Source organism: Nylanderia fulva, unplaced genomic scaffold, assembly GCF_048542155.1.
Source record: "Nylanderia fulva isolate GAGA-0341 unplaced genomic scaffold, ASM4854215v1 Scaffold28, whole genome shotgun sequence".
NCBI classification, from domain to species: Eukaryota; Metazoa; Arthropoda; class Insecta; order Hymenoptera; family Formicidae; genus Nylanderia; species Nylanderia fulva.
In genome coordinates, this window is record NW_028190347.1 from 143,576 (window position 1) to 162,265 (window position 18,690).

An 18,690-nucleotide genomic window follows, 5' to 3' on the forward strand; every position below is an offset into this window, starting at 1 on the left:
GAGAGAGAGAGAGAGAGAGAGAGAGAGCGAGAGAAATTCACTCAATGTATTATGTTCAATATATTATATTAAACCTGCTATTGACATATGAATCTTTTTAGCATAATTTATATATATATATATATATATATATATATATATATATAAATTATAATTAAATAATAATAATAATAAAATATCACATGAATTAAAGCGATTAATAATCGCTTTAATTCATGTGATATTTTATTATTTTATTATAGTTGTTTGTTAACATACGTTTAATTATTTCATACACTTTATAATTTTATAGACAAAGAAAGGGTACTATATCCGAATGTATCACTGATAAGAGAAAAGAGTACATGTCTCGTTTTACTTATGATAAATCCAATGTATACATGACATGACTCTCGTAAAACGTGAAAATATTGACCATGACATGTGCATGATCACATTCTCGAACATATAATCATAAACATTAGTGATAATTTATTTTACAAATAATGCAGAAATAGCAATATCCAAAATAACAGCACATATAATTGCACTATTAAATATTTGTAGAAATTTTCTTTTAATCTCTTCCAGAAATAAAACATTTATCAAATTTTTATTAATAAAATTATTTTTATTAATAAAATATCATATATGTATACAAATAATATATATATTATATATATATATATATCATTTTATTTCTGATTAATATAATAAATATATATAAAATAAAGAATAATTTTATAAAGAGATTATTCCAATTTTTGTTCCTTAATAGATTAATTATTTTTCATGAAATTTTAAACAGAATTACAAGCAAACTTCCTCTTTCTTGTTTACACATTTTGGTAAATACCTTTAAACTAGAAACATCACATAAAATTATTATTTCCACTTTGAAATAGTATCTTCGTACAAAACAAACATAATAAATATATGATTTTAACATCAATTAATAAAATATTTCTACGTCTTGCTGAGAAATTTTAACTAAAATTAATTTTCAAATGTGATATTTAGTAGATAGCTTTTGAAAGTCAATTGATACTTTGACGTCATGTATATAATCGTGATTCAACCAGAAGGAACTCATAAAACTCATTTTAGAACAGTCTCTTTTACGGTTCAACAGTTTCATAATAAATAGTCGATAAGAGGAGAATCGCAGTATAATCTTCCGCTTCTTAATATTAGAAAATTACACAAATGACAAAAATGCGATTTTTATAAATTACATAAAAAATGTATCTCTTCCTCATATAAAAATTTATAAACTTAACACATTTATATAAATAAATTTTACGAAGTTTATTACTTAAATTCAAAAAATTCGTTATATAGCGTTATCTTCCCTATCATCTTCTATTATATTATATTTAAAAAAGTGCATTTATCTTTGAAAATCACCATGAGAAAAATATTTATAAATCTCTCTAAAGTAAAATTACAAAGATTTATTATTTCCGCGTCACCCTCTATCATATATATATTATTTATTTTTATAATTTTATTTATGTAAATTAGCCGATGCAGTCATATTTCTAGAACAGCATCTCTTATTTAATAATAAAATTGTTGTAAATAATTAATTTGTTTGACTGTGCGGTAAATCCATTAAATATCTAAATTGTCTACATCAAGTTTCTTGTCGACCATTTGCATTTACGATTTAGTGTACACACCAGCTCCGCGTTCAATCTACTCGGTTCTCGCAAATCTGGCTTTTCCAAACGCACATACACATGTGTAGGCCAATATTGTCGAACTTGCGCGCGGTTAGCTAAGGATTTAGCGATGCATACGGATTGAATATTAAATATATCACATTGTCAATAGCAGCAATATGTTATGACGTTATAATATTGAAGCACGGATATTTTTAATACATATTTTTTATTATTGAAAATTTTGGATATAGGCTGACCTATGTTTTCTCTTTTCCCTGAAATTTTTATCTCTGATATTTTCATACAGAATTTCTATCAATTCATCATTTCAACTCTTCCAATGTTAAGTATATAGATATTAATTTACTAGAGAATTTTATATAAGTATACAGTAAAAAATCATCTTGATGCCAAAAGAAATAAAAATGGAAATATTAATAATATTAATTATAAAATAATTTAATATCCAATCAAAATTAAAACATTTTAAAAAAATGTTTAATTTCTCCTATCTTTAAACTAAATTTGAATCGAGATGAGACTATAAAATTGACTTTTTTCTGAACACAATTACAAACGATTTGTTAATTACATATTATTATATTCTCGAAAATTATTTGAATATTTTTTTGATATAAAATCAATATATTTCATAGCATAGACCATATCAATTGTGTCCGTAGCATTAAATTATAATGTTTAATGGATTAAAACAATCATGCTGGTTTTGCCTTATATCGTCAGAATTCATTACATCACATCTTTGTCGTTGATATAACGTTACATCAACAATCTAAAATTTAATCAGTGTCGTGGTGTCATGTAACACAAGCTGTCACACGAACGTTAGCAGATTTTATTCATCGATACGTCAGTATAGAAAGACGCCAATGACGTTCGCGCATTTAAACTAGGTCGCGTAATCAACGAACGCCAAATTCATGGGAGAAATCCGTTTGTACTTTGTTAGGTTGCCGCGTGGGTGAAATACGAGAGTTTTACCACTCGTCACGATAACAATAAGCTACTGCACTTCCCAAATAATTTCGCGCAATTGTTTCAAACGTTATAGATACTAGAGAAACATTTCTGTGATAAAAGTCGACGCGATTCGCGGCAATATATCTTCATCATATATTAAATTCTTCACTCATGTATTCATTTTTAAATATTTATCATTATTAATTGCAACCATTCGTTTTAATTAATTTTATTCCGCGAAATATTTGACGTGTAAAGAATAAAAATTCTCTTATTTAATAATTACTCTATCTTACGATATCTTGATATAAAGATAAAAATATATCGAGAAATTATCTCTTTTAATTTCAAGCTATTATTTTTTAGCTATATATTTACTAGTGGTTTGAATTTGAATTTTTGTTACATAAATGCTAGAGCTATGCATATATCGTTGTACTTGTAATTGATGAATATGTATCTGTACTTGATTGGTCAAATGTGGGAACACTTCAATCAAACCATCTATCATCACATTTTACATTTCGCTTTGTTGATGTTAAGCTGCAATAAACAAAAGAGCTTTTTCAAAATTACCAACAAACAAGATTGATTCTCACTGCAATTATGTGACGCGTATATTAATTTATTATTTATTATTATTATTATTATTATTAATCGATATAAAATAATGATACAAATTAATAGTGAGAAGCTTTCCAAGTAATCCATTTAATTTTATTTGCTTTCATCCTAAATGTTTTGCGGTTAAATGGTCAAAGCGTGAATACATGAATCATCATTCATTATTTAACATTAGCTCATTAAGTAAACGGTAATATACATTGCTCTTGCGACACTTTGCATCTGTGACATTCTTCATGTCCATGAGATGGGAGAGACGAGTGAGCGCATAAGCGTTTACTCGCGAAGAATACAGTATTCTATTTATGCCGATCGCCTAGTCAATCAATCTTAGGATTGCCACTTGAATGCACACTGAATAACACGTAGGTGTATAACGGAGAGAGACTCAATTTCTCCATATTGGGTCACGCGCATGCAACACTCTGATGTGCTTCTACGTCTGAGAAGACTCATCATTCTTGCTAAACGGCTCGAAAATCTTTCTATCCACATAAAGTAAGTTTCAAATGCACCGACGGCTAAAGAAACGACGACAAAGCTCGCGAAGCGACGTAATTACGCCGAGCGAGGAAAAATGTCGACGCGACAGTTTATAATGAATGGTAGTAAATGCAATTTAAAGGTTTATTGATTAATCTTGTTTGATGTTGCTTAATCGTAAAGTGTATTCCATCATTAAAGCAAGATAAGATCCAGAGCAAGAATATGCTCTTATAAGATCCACTTTATGAGATTTACTTTATTTCAGTTGGAAATCTTGAATATATATTAATATCTAAAATTAACATACAAATTCTGAATTTAATTTCAATCTATCTAACCATAAAGAACTTTATTCTTATTATTGAATAAAGAAAATATAAATATAAAGCTTCTGTTGTAAAAAAGTCAATCAATTTCAATGTCAAAAATCAATCCATTCAATTTAATGTTTAAATGTTGTGTTGCATCTAAAGTCTCAGATGGATTTCTAGTAAAGTTACTGATAGCCAAAGTACTTGCTGCTTTATTCTCGAAAGTTTGCATCATGAAATCTAGGGCAGTTCTCACGTTTCCAGTCGATTACGGATAAACTCTCGCGGGCATTTGTCAGTGTTAATGTCGTGGGTGACACCAGAAATCTCGCAGAAGCGTGACATCTTTACATAAGTGTGAAAAGTAAACGGAAATAAAGAACTAAATTTTGTAATTTAATTAAAATAATTATTATATATTTGTATTGGATAAATATTTAAAAAATTATGAGTTAATAAATGATAATTTTTTGAGGATATAAAATTTTTTTTAAAAGAAAAGTTGTCTCCCAACTTCTCAAAGAACACTATACTCTTCTTAATTAATTTCATTTTAATTAAAAGAAGCATTATAAATATAAGCATCTTTATAATGTAGTCTTTTAATTAAAATAAAATTAATCAAAAAGACTGTCCTTTGTGAAGTTTGGGAGATAACTTTTCTTTGAGAAAAATTTTATGTTCTTAAAAAGTTACCATTTATCATTCACAATTTTTTTAAACATTTATCCAATACAAATATATAATAATTATTTTGAAATTATAAAATTTAGTTCTTTATAGTAAACTATTTTCTGTTAACTTTGTGACAATTTATGGATGTGTCCCGAATCTGTCCTATCGATATGGCATCCGACGATCTTTAACGTGTCTTGAAACATATGGCATAGGATAGATAAACATTGAATAGACCAAAGCTAAAAGCAGTGACTATAATTTACCGACGTTGGCGATATCTCGCGATCGACTAAAATCATTCGTAATGATGACTAAAAAAAAAGATTATGACAACGACTTGACGATGGCTTGACAGAAGATTTACGCAAGATGTTTATAAAATAACAATCACGACAATGATTCACATTCTCGAAGAGAAAACTAAGATTATTACTTTTCTTGCATTAAAAATTCTTGATATGTGTGTGTGTCATTGTGTAAAATTAATTAATACTTTTTTTTTATATATTATACACATATATCGATTTTTTATTTATGTTTTCATTTGTTATTGCTACTTATGATCTATCTATAATCTGACAAAAAATGAACAGAGTTAGTTTAAGCAGCAATAAATTGCTATAATAAAAATGAGTTTGAAATGTGCATAAGATAAAATCGAGTAATCGGAGTCATTGAATAAACAAGGTAAAGCAATGATTTTCCGATAACAATAAATTATTAATGACTGCAAAATTATAAGAGCAATAAATATTCATTCAATAAACATCGAAAAATCATTAAAAGAGACAACTGTTACTCTTATCAAATAAATGATCGCATTGACCCAGTTTGCATTATTCAACAGCCTCAGTTACGCCACTTGACCCGGCAATGATTTTGACATAACAATATTAGCACATGCCGCTAAAATAAACCCTCTTAAACCCAAACGTAACATGAGAGTAAAATGGAGTTTGCGGAAAACACAAGCGAGAGAAGTAAATTTTCCATCGTATCTTTTGTAATGTCCTTTTTTTCTCTTATATTCGCATACATTTTACCAAGTCCAGTATGAAGTTACTTGACAAGGACCTGTCCAAGGATTTATCGAACGTCCGACAAACTTACGGATAAAGATGGGTGAAGATATGGCAAGCTGTGTCTGCACCACCGAATCACGACTAAAAAGTGTGAGGATGAGGTTTGAGATACGAAACTCGCAGGCGACTCTAGCTTTTAAAAGTCTGTCACTGTTATTGTTGGTCCTGCGCCAACGTAAGTAATGGGCCGACGTGGTGCAAATATATCCTTTCGCGCTTTTTTTTTATTCGTCTTTTTGAAGTGCGAAGATTCGATTCGCGAACCGGCTGCATATGCCCGGTTGAAAGAATTATAACTCGATCGTAGTGGATGTCTATTTTGTGTATGTTATGGACCGCCTACGTGGATATGTTTTATCTGCGCGATTGTCAAAGAATTGCTCGAATTATTTCCTCACAAAGAAAACGTTCGTTAAATCACATGTCGATTTTTTAAATTGCGAAATTGATGTCTTATTTATCAATTTGATAATAACTTATTTTGCAAGTAGATTCATCAATGCGAAATCTCATATAATATAGTAGTCAAAACATACTAAATGCTATATGTATTGTTTGTGTTGAGAAAAGTGTAAAGTTCAAGGATGACAAAAAAATAATTATCTCGTCATAATTCATAAAAACTATAAAATTAATAATAGAGACTATACGTATAAAACCTTTTAATTTTTATTAACGCATACTGTACTTCGTAGATAATCAAAATTATTTAATTGCTAGTCATAAAGTCGATTATTTATATATTATTTATATATTATTATTAATATTATTTATAAATTATTTATAAATTGATTATTTATAAATTATTTATATATTTATTATGTTAATTATTTATATATGTGCGCTCATTAATATTTAGGTATTATTATAATTTTATGAAATAATTATAAATTGTGCGTGTTGTGTGATCAGTGGTGCCACCTCGTATTATTCATTAGGATTAATATAATTCTCATACTCGTCACAATACGTTATCTTATTGATTTGTATCGCCATCTGTGTTATCAAGATTATTAATATTGTTATATAAAAAAATTCCTATCATAAAATCCTTATTAAATAGTATAAGAAAAGCTTATTCTACTGTACCAAAAGTGCTTAAGAAAAATGATAACTATCATAAAAAAATAAAGTAGGTACATACGTATATGTGTACAAGTATTGCGTGTATATCAATAATGAAAGTTTTTTTATACTTTATAATTTTTTTAATGTTTGACGTACTTGAAAAGAAACATGCTCGTATGTAATGTCTTTAATATACTTCTAATTATCTAACAGTTACGCAAGAGAGAATGCGATGTAAGAAGGATTAAATAAAGGATTCCTCTCTTAGTAGCTATCTATGTTAACGAGCTTATATGTGAATTAAGAGAGGTTCTCAAATCAAATTAAATGAAGAAAAAAAATTATTATTATATAATTTGTTTAGTAAACAATAATACAAGAAAGTAATTTTTTTATAAAGAAATAAATAAAAATATAAAATAACTTTTTAATAATTTAAAAATTTTTTGTATAATTGTTTTTTACGAAAAGCATTTCTTTAATTATATTTTATAATTTATTAAATATCTTATATTCATCAACAAATATCTATTATCTCAAAATTGATAATGTTTTCGTTTCTTTTCCTTTTTCTCATTGACATTTAAAATTCTATTTGTCTTTATATTGTAACATATAAAAAATCAAATTATAATGTCGCAGAGTAAGATAAACGTTCCTGCATGCTTTTTGAAGTTTTACGAAAAAAAGCAATGAATTAATGATTGAAATAAATGAAGATTTTCAAGAAATACTGTCAATGCAAAATTTATTAATTGCGTTGATTTAATAAGAAAAATATATGACCCAACCAATACTTTAAATATGAAAAATAATTTTATATTAAAACACAAAATAAAAGTAATCAATTATAATATAATATTTTGTTTTGTGTGTGTGTGTATTTAATAAATATGCTATCTACTAATTATTAAATTTTCTACTTTTTTATTATAATTCCTATAGGAAGTTTTCTTTCAAAAAATTTTTATTTATAATATTTCTTTTTGTCTCTTTCAATGGATTTTGAGAACTTCTGTTGTTCGAGGTCACAATAAAACCTTACAAATTCGTATAATATATGCGGTTATAAAGCTTATAAAGCTTCCGGAATTTAATATCAGGGTTTGCACTTGAGAGAGGTAGTTTAGTGAAATCTATTACAAGAGACGTGACACTGTGACACTATACTGTTTATACGTTTTAAAAAGAACATCATTGTGTAAAATAGTGTGTATACATAAAATTCTGTATACATAAAAATTTCATCATGTGTAATTGCTTTTGTCCGATAGAATAAATGCATCACATTTTATTACATAATTAATAGCATTATATGCTAAATCATTCAAACAATATTAACAAATAAAATTACGGAGACATAATTATACCCCAAATATTTTTAATTAGCTATAATTAATAAAAAAAGAATTGTTTTATTTTGCGACGCTTAGTCAGTTTACGGTAAAATATATATTTTGGTCATTTAATAATATCAATATTAATATCCATATTGTGCTACCTTAAAAAGTCGCACAAAGAAGAGAGAGAGAGAATAAAGCATTTGTTATTTTTTTATTTTTAAGAATCTGAAAAAAAATCGATGAAATATCAATCCATTTTATAGAAACATGGACTTCTCACAAATCTGGTGTGCAATCTTCGTGATAGTTGCTGCGTGCACTTGCGGTGCACGCACGGAATGCGGTAAAACCGCGCAAATTTCACTCCTAACAACCGTGCACGATGATGCATCGTGCACGGAAGTGTCAACAAAGGGCGTCATACTCTACGAGGCTGCCAAATTGTTCGCCGAGATTTACAATAACAAAACCGATGAATTTAAAATTGGTAAAAATTGAAAAGTAAAGTAACCGATTCAATCGGACACTCCTAATATACGAATATCAATTAATTTAAGAGAAACATATTCGATTAATCAATCGTCGATAATAATACAAAGTAGAATAGAATATTGTGGAATAACAAATTCAAGCAAGAAACAAACTATTTATAGGAATTACTGTTTTCGATACTTGCGGAAGTATAACGGGCACTCTGAAAGCAATGATGAAGGCTCTAGTATGGGCGAATATCAACTGTTTGCATCCACCTCATTATTTAGGTAAAGATCTCCTCGACACTAATTTCTTTATCAAAGAGTAATAAACAATTAACTTATCCATTTTTTAATTTAAATTTTATAACTTAGATTTTTTTTGTAAATTTATTTTTTTATAAAATAAAATGTATAATTATATAATAGAAATAATTATTTGACGATCAAAACAATTAACTTGCTGAGCTTATCGTGATTTTTACATAATGCGATAATAACGTGAATTATTACGCAAGTATTTAACAATGTTAGAATGGTATCGAAAAAGCCTCTAATATGTCGGTTACATCGGTATACAAATAGTGTATATCTAATTATTATCATTTCACAACTAGTTTTACAATATATATATTCATAATTATTTATAATTGTTTTAAGAAAAATTTATTAAAAAATAAAATATATAATCTAATAAATAAATAAAAGAGAGCATATACTATACGCATAAAGTTTGTGTTTTCTATATAGGAATATTTAAATAATTATTTAATTTAAATAATTATTTGTATCAATTGATTTATATATGTTCTGTACTTATTTAGGTATTATCGAATCGGACACTATGACAGATACTGAAGTAGTGCATAAAGTGACTTCGATATTAGAAGTGCCACATATCGTGAAAACGCCATCGATTTCTCCATATTTGCATTCTTTGGCAAAAGAATCGAATTTTTACCTAATAAAGGTATTTACCGTTAATTGAAAATTATATTTTCAATATTATTGCTTATGTGTGGAGAGCTTTAAAACTTTGTTCTATAAACCGATAGAAATAATTATTTGACGATCGAAACAGTTAAGCTATAATGCTGATCTTATCGTGATCTATGCATACTGCAATAATAACGTGAATCATTACGCAAGCATTTAAAAATGTTACAATGATTTCGCAATATGCATCCAATACATTGATTATAACTAGTTTTATTTTTACTATATTATTAAAAAATAGATCAATATACATAAAAACAAAGGTTGCATAAGATAATTAATTAACATAAAAATAAGCCAAGAAACCAACGCAGTAAATGAAGCGCAAATTAATAGATTGTATAATGTGATTTAATAAATCTATTAATTTACGCTTTATTTACTGTGTTGGTTCCTTAGCTCATTTTTATTGTTAATTTAAAAAAAATGGGCTTCTAATATATTTTTTTAAAATTGCATACACATATAGAGAGATATTATCTATATTATCATTATTTAAATATATTTGTAATAAAAATTTCAATAGCAATTTATCGAATTAAATTTTTATATCATGCGTTGCAAGTTGTGTTGTTAAAAATAAGACATTACGTATAAAATTATACAGAACTAAATTGTTAGCTCGATTGAATATAAATAGAATACATAAGTTAATTGAGGAAAATCTGAACATCCGCAAATAACCACTAAGTCTTTTATTGCCACAGCGCATTTATAATGACACACACATGCAAAGAATACGTATATTTTTTGCAATTCTTACTCATATTTAATGTTTGAATTTATAATTTTTCCTTGTTTTCTGCTCATTATAGTTATATTCTTATATACAATACATATATGTAAATATTATTATCGTCTATTGATAATATATATTTTTTAGCAGATGTAAGTAATACGATCAAACTAATAGTTGCAATACTAACCAGTATTATAATTATAGTTGATAAATGAATAATTATACCAAATACAATTAAACTACAGAATAAGGCACGAAAAAACGTGATATAATTTAAAAAAAAATCTAGTTGAATATAATGGCTCTTAAAAAATATTACCATTTATTTAAATTCCATTTATTTAAATTACTAAATATATTCAAACTGTCATTTTATCTTATAATCTCTTCTATCACTTCATTTTATATTAATAAAATATTTATTATAAAATCTAAAATTTTTAATTTTTTATAGGGAATTTTGGGAATAATAGAAATCTTAAAATGGAAATCTTTCACATTAGTAGCTAATGTTAACGATAAAAACAATGATAACATACAAGATATAGCAAAACAACTAATGATGGATGCCATTACTAAGAATTTGTGCGTTATAGTTCATGATAATAATGAGAAAGGTAATAAATAAAGTTTAAAATTATCTTAAAAAATTTCAATTTTAGTTTAGTCTATCCTGAATTCGGTATTTTTCCTAGATCCTTTTTAGAATAGTGTGTATAGTAAATATATCAATTTTAATTTTATAGATTATACATCTCACATCGTATATATTGGAAAACCGGAAAAGAAGTTTTTCAATGAATCTACCAACGCAACTGTACTAATTATCAGCGAAGGAAATTTGAAAGATTATTTAAATCGCATAAAATCAACTAACACTATACTGCTTTTGGAAGATTCTAGGTAATTATTAAAAAGTTTAATAACAAAATTTATTTGCAAATTATGCATACTGCTTTGTTTAATTAATATTTGAAAATAAATATATTTTTACCAATAAAAAAATTCCTTAGAATAGAAAATTTTCAAAGATTTGCATATTTTTACGAAATATTTCAATTATGTTTAAAGATTAACATTGCAAATACATAAATTTTTTATCTATTATATAAATTTTTAATTTATTTAAACATATTATGTTTCGAAAATTATAATAATAGAATAAAATCCATTATAATATGATAATGAAATTTGTAATTATCATAATGTTAAAAAATGAAAAGTAATTTATTTAAAATAAACTAAACTGTAACATAAAGTGTAAAGTGTGCTAACATATAGCAAATTAAAATATAGCAAATTTTCGTAGAGTAATCTTTATTTTCTTTCTTAAAAAATTTAAATATATAATATTATATATATATATATATATATATATATATATATAAAATATAAATTATATATATAATCAACAAAACGATATAAATAAACGATATAAAATATAAATTATATATATAATCAACAAAACGATATAAATAATTTAATATATTATCTGTGTAATAATTATCACAATTTTTATACACACACATAATACAAACCTTCAAATATATGCATAAATATATAATGGCAGTACATCGTTCTGGTACTCGCACTAATACTATTTTATTATTAATCACAAACTGTGCCTCGACGAAGTATTATGTACACGAATCGTTGATAAAGATTACGTAAAGACGAATAATTGAATATAGAAGATTATTCATAAATTCGTCCATAAATTACGAAGGATTTTAACGCGATTGAGATCTAAAGGCGATCATTATATATAATTGATGAAATCCGATTGTTTTTATGTTATATGTATATATTTACATCACAATACTTCATTATTAGCAAAACTCGTCGGTGGCAAAAGTTATCTTATTAAAAAACGCGCATATAATAAACTTCAATATTAGCGGCTTTATGTTACTACCTATAATCATTGCTAATGTTTAACCTCAATTATGCACTTACGTGATACAATAATTTTATATCGATCGTGTCGTATATCGTGTGCCAATAATGCGTCTATAAGATGTCATGTATATATATACTTGTCTGAAAACGCGATTTCTATTTCCGTCAAATGTGTCAAACTCAATTGAGGTGAAGGATCCTCTACAACTCATGGTAAAATTGCCCGTATCTTCGCTTTTTCCCAACATTTTCATTCTCCGGAACAGCAATTGCGCCGAGGTTATCCTCAAATCAACGCAGAGAAATCTCAAGATTTCTCGTTATCATATATGAATGAACAACAGCTGTTTCGGAGAGAATATGATAAATACGCAAAAATGCGTGTCTGACAAGTTTATAACTAAAATTTATTTATGATTAGATATGATAAGAAATCACGTCAATATACACACAACTCATTAATCTAAATTATATAATATTTATATCTTTTAAAGTAAAAATTCTGTTATAAGTATAAACTTATGCCAGCAATAACTCTTAATTTATTCAGTTCGAACTGAATAAATTAAGAGTTATTTTTAATCATCACTGGGGGGCGACTTCAGTTTATTTAAATATTTTTATGCCAGCAATGTTTCTATTATCAGAAGTATTATACAATATTAGTATTTTTCAATTATTAATTAGAATTAAAAAATTAGATTTGCAATTTTTTTCAACTCAACAGACATTTGTACCTTTTAAAAATAATATTTTTTTGTTACTACCAAATTTCTCATCAACAAAAAATTTAATAAAAAAGAAACTATGTAAAAAATTAATGTAAGCTGTTTCATTAAAAAAAAATTATTTACGGACGTTATTATGATATATGACGCGTATTATACGTGTGAGAAATGTATACAAAGAAACCGCTTTATAATACGATCTATTTAAAATACTTGTTTGCAATATTAAATATGTTTTTGTATATTTTTATGATAAGCCACTGTATTAAAATGCATACATATGGCATGTATAAAATATTTTATCATGTTCAATGGATAATTATAAGCTATTACTTAAAATAGAAAAGATCAAAGCTACTCCGTAGAAGCATATAATGTTAATTATTATAACGACTTGCTAATGAATTCGTAATGTGTGCTCACAAGCTAAAATCAATCACATAATTATAACTGCGCATGAAATCATTGATAAATAAACATGTCATGTCATATATATTATGCATATAACATATATGTTAGCATGTACATACACGTGTGTTTAATATTCCTTATAAAATAATATTGTTTTTCTCCATATATACATATTGTATATATCTATGTATGTATGTATTATATAATAAAAATATTTCATATCAAATTGATTTTTTCACCAGAAATACAGTTCATAATCTGCAATGGAGAGTCGAAAATTCGGAATGGTGGGCAACTAAAAACGGGTCTGGAACATATGATGCTGAGGAACTCAGACAAGTCAGATGGTTAGAGAATGCTATAGAAATTTACGTGAAAGCTTTACAAATATCATGGTGAGCATCGCAAAATGTCTATTTGACTAATTGATAATTATCTCATATATAAAAATCAATTATATACATATATAAATAGTTGAATACTGATAAAATTGATTAAGCAAAACTCTTCCTAAAACACATACTATTATTGGATCATGATTTATAATGCAAAATATAATCCACCAAAATCTGATTTTACAGCAAAAACAAGAAATGTAAAAATCAAATAAATCCCCTAGATTGGAATCACGTGGTATCGAACATGTCACTAACACACAACATAGAATCACAGACAGCATCGAGATTTCTCGATCTATCTGTGAAGACAAGAACAAGTAATCTGGAGCGTCTGGGTAGCGTGATCGTTCGCCAGAACAGGACGAAAGTTTATTGGAGCGAGGGCAAATGGGACGAAAAGGAAGACAATGTAGAAGAAACCGAGGAAAGCCGTATAGCGAGAGAGAGCGACGATATGCCATATACATTCAAGAGATTACTGAATCAAGAGAATGAACTGTTAACAGGATGCGCCACAACCGTTAAAGAGATCAAGAAGCTAGATGAGGACGCTAGCAAAGCGGTCCTAGTTTCGGGAATGGAGGACGACGAATGGTGGACAATGGTATACTCCGTTTTATTGTACAAGAACAGTTACAAAGCTGTAATCGATCTCATTGCTTTCGTGACAGATCACACGTAGGAAAAATTAAAAAAAAGATATACTTTCTCTCCTCTTAATGCATTACAAATTTTTTAAAATCATATCTTTCGCGAGTATAATAAAAATTGATCTTTCAATATTTTTCTTCCTTCTGCACCTTAAAAAATCATTGTAACGAATAATAAGAAATTGTTGAAAAACCTGTCTTTCTTCAGAAGAGCTCTTTTAAAGGGATTTAGAGGGAAAACCGAAATATCATAAATACAATATAAACTCGTTTTCGCTGATTACAGATATATACAATAAGCAGCGTGGGAGTCGCGATGTTCCTGGTGGGAATCTTTGCAGTCTATATTATCTACGCGAACATAAACGGACCGAGATGCCCTAAGGGTAAAGATTATTCGGATAGAGACACCAGCCTGAGGAGAATGGGCAGCGACAGAGAGCTATCTACGACTAGAACCACCCGCAATCAGCGAGCGTTGCGCACTCCACAAAGGACGGGTAGCGAAAGGAGTTCTGTATCCGAGAAAAGCGTTTGACTTGAGGGCTAATGACTTGCATAAACAGTAGATATAAAGCAGCGATCTAATTAAAATAACTCTGTTTTAAAATAATAGTACAAAGTAAAACCAGTCATTAATATATGTATCTGTATTTCTTCGTAAACATGTTTCATTATTTTATTTTATCTCGAATTAATCTAAAATCACTTCAATACTTGTAATAAAATCTTAATTTGTACCATATATAGTGTAAAATCTTAATTGTACATCTTATTTAGATTTCTTGATAGTTGAATATTTTGAATATTATTCATATGATCTAATCATAAATTGAATATTATCATAAATTGAATATTATCATTATTTCTCGTTACGATGCATTTTTAGGTGATCAAGCGTAATTACAATATATATTATATAAGTCGACGTTTATGTATATATACAGACATATACATATAAAAAAGAAAATATGAAAATGATAAATCATATAATTCTCTATTATCTCGTATTATACTACAATGAGATTTATCAAAATTGCGATTAAATATTTCTTACATGTGCATATTTTAGTTGTAGTAATTGCATATTTATATAACACAGATATAAACATATATGTATATAGTATAATTAATATATCTTCATATATCTACTAATGTTCTGTAATCTTATTATACAATAATCTCAACACATCTAACAATAAAAAAGAGTTTACTTTTCACTTAATAATTTCTAATTAAAATAACTCCAATGTGTTCTATGTATGCATTATTTCTATGATCGAGTATGCCAATTTAATTATGTTTGCATAAATAAATAATATATTAATTAAAATAAAAGACGAATAAAATCAGCAGATTTGCCATTAAATGAGTATGTAATAAACTTATCTTGCTATGGAAGACTTAAACACGCAAATCATCGCATATTAACAAGCATCTAAAATATAGAATCACTAATACAACAGAATTAAGATTAAATTAAAAATTAAAAAAACACGTATTAATAATTAATACAGGTTTTATATAATAATTAATTTGACATATACTAAAATTAAAATTATAAATTAAAATTGTATTATAATTCAAAATTATGATATATATTCCAAAAATTTTTTATTTCTGTTATTTTTATATTATTTTTGATATATATTTTATATTTTTTATTTGTATATTATTTTTATCGTTAAATAAACATAGTATACTCTCATGTATTGTGTGTTATAAATCACGAACTAAAGCTTCATCGACTTTATCATGCAATTACTCGACAATAACGCGATGCACAATAGGCACTCGCGAAAATCAACCTTCGCCTTTTCTCAATATTATCGGTCGCGCAACAGAATAAAACTTCCGGCACGTAAAAGCCTGCGTCATAAAATGGAGGGTAAGGTTACCGCGGATGTGACAGATTAAGATGGTAAAACGAGGCTATGCCTGACTGAATAGACAAGCTATTGTTCTCTCCACTTGACACAATCAAATGGCCAATCAATCCATGTTACGTAACACGCAAAACATCTACCTAACGCGCATCGTCGCGACCGCTCAAGATAATTGGATACTCTTCGAGTGAAAAGTCGAACCATGACCCATGTAAATGCATCGCAATCTGCATGGCAATGCTCTTTCTCAAGGAAAGGAAATAATTGCGAGTACTTGTGTATCATGTATGTATACAGGGTAAAACCCGAAACTCATGAATCATCTGTCATGAATGACAGATTCCTGGAACCATTTGGAGACGGTTTTTCCTCAGCAAAAATATCGAGAGAGAGAGAGAGAGAGAGAGAGAGGCCATCATTTTTTACATGTTCCCAATTTTGCCATTATGTATCTTTGTAACTAAGCCTTAAATTAAAATTTTATTAAAGTAAACTATACTTGAAATTAATTAAAGAATGTGGTTTTATTAATATTTTATTTCTACAATTAAATTGAAAATTATTGCCTCGATATTTTCACTGAAGAAAAATCGTCTCCAAATGATTCCAGGAATCTGCCATTAACAGATTTTCGGGACATCCTGTATACATGTAGTTTTATATAATTTAATATAATAAATTATTAAATATTTGATAATTATTTCTGTTTATATAATCTCTTTCTGTACACAATATATTTATATGCTGTCATGATACTGCACAAATGTAACCGGCGTAACACACCTGATTGTCGCCTTATTAAAGAATCATTTATATTACACGTGCGTCATATAAAACTACTGTATTACGATTGCGCATTTCTTTGAAAATACTCGCCATTCATAAACGAGTACATGAAACAGACATAATTGAATAATTCTATAAGAATTGGCATGCGTCATGGGGAAATGCTCAGACTGACCTGGCTGAGAACCATCGCGTTGGAATTCCCTTGTTGTAAAAGTGTAAAAAGATATCACGTAGTTCGGAAATACCACGTAAAAAATAGAGATACATGAATTAGCAAGTATCTGAGCAAGAGTAAAATAGAAAAGAACAAAAGAGTTAAGCATTTTTTATATAAATTAAATCCTAATTTCCATTATTGCATAAAAAACATATACATTTCATATTTCACGTATATCATATTTTTCCATATTATTTTAAAATGTACTATTATACTCGAGAAATAAAACATTCGAGAAATATTAAATAAATATTAAAATATATTGTATATACTTACTCTTATCGTATATAGTAATTATTTATGAACATCTATTTTACATTTGCAGCGGCATTATTGTTTTATTGTTTAAAAATGACTCTTAATAATTTTTCTCGAGTTATACAAACTTTACAGACAACGATCGTAAAAAATATCATAATACCAATGTAAAATTTATTGTTTCTTTATCGGTTCTAAGATAAGTTAATATATATCTTTTGAAATCTCTAGAATAAAAGCAAAAACCAAAATTTTTTAAAATTTTGCATATCGTAACACAAAGATTTCGAAATATTGAAAAAAAATTATCGCAATTCTTTAATTATTGAATTTTTGATTGATTCCTTTGATGTGAGACCCCACACTCAATCACTGATAAAAAAATATATTTTTAATAAAGATATATTTCATTTAAATTCAAATTAAACACTTAAATTTCATTTAAATTCTAAAATAAAGATTAATCTTTATATTGCGAGTATAAAATTGTATGATTTATTATAATAAAAAAGTTTGTTAATAAATATCAAAAATATTAAAATCTATAAATTTGTTCAGCATTAACTTAGGTAGATTTTTATTGATTGCATTCATTGCGGCAATTGAAAGATTGCGATGCAAATAGGAAAATGAACGTCCCGTTATCTTGGATTCTTCCTTTTCATCACATTGGCACGAGCTCATAAACTAAATGATTAATAATGTTGAAGCAAAATACGAACCTGACGTATTATTCTAATAAATACTAGCGCGACCACATTGATAATAAAAAATTTTCCTCTCTTGTTCGTTAAAAATATCGTAGTTGCGATTATAAAACCTTGAGAAAACCAGTATTAACAGATATATGTCTATGCGTGATATTTTTTTGTACTTTTGTATGCCATTACAATATTAAAATAATTACATAAGAATATGAAAATTTTATTGACTGATAATGCAATTCTAGTTATAATTTCGTAAAGAAATAAAAATGCTAGTTTTTGGAGCGATTTGATATGTTAGGAATAATCATGCTCACTTGTTG

At 27.1% G+C, this 18,690-nt stretch overlaps 1 protein-coding gene across 6 annotated transcripts; it reads left to right on the forward strand.

Moving 5' to 3' along the window:
- Window positions 1–7,970: 7,970 nt before the first annotated feature.
- LOC114939221 (uncharacterized) lies at window positions 7,971–15,459 on the forward strand. Of its 6 annotated transcripts, none has more exons than XM_029313475.2 (9): window positions 7,971–7,997; window positions 8,483–8,706; window positions 8,873–8,980; window positions 9,517–9,662; window positions 10,882–11,044; window positions 11,174–11,330; window positions 13,708–13,860; window positions 14,047–14,467; window positions 14,800–15,459. In XM_029313475.2, the coding sequence occupies exons 2-9, from the start codon at window positions 8,487–8,489 to the stop codon at window positions 15,049–15,051; spliced, it is 1,620 nt and encodes a 539-aa protein (XP_029169308.1). In that variant the 5' UTR covers window positions 7,971–7,997; window positions 8,483–8,486; the 3' UTR covers window positions 15,052–15,459. The 6 variants fall into 6 exon arrangements, with proteins under 6 accessions (XP_029169308.1, XP_029169305.1, XP_029169306.1 ...); XM_029313472.2 differs by having other exon boundaries at window positions 7,981–8,129; XM_029313473.2 differs by having other exon boundaries at window positions 7,981–8,085; window positions 8,442–8,706.
- The last annotated feature ends 3,231 nt before the right edge of the window (window positions 15,460–18,690 follow it).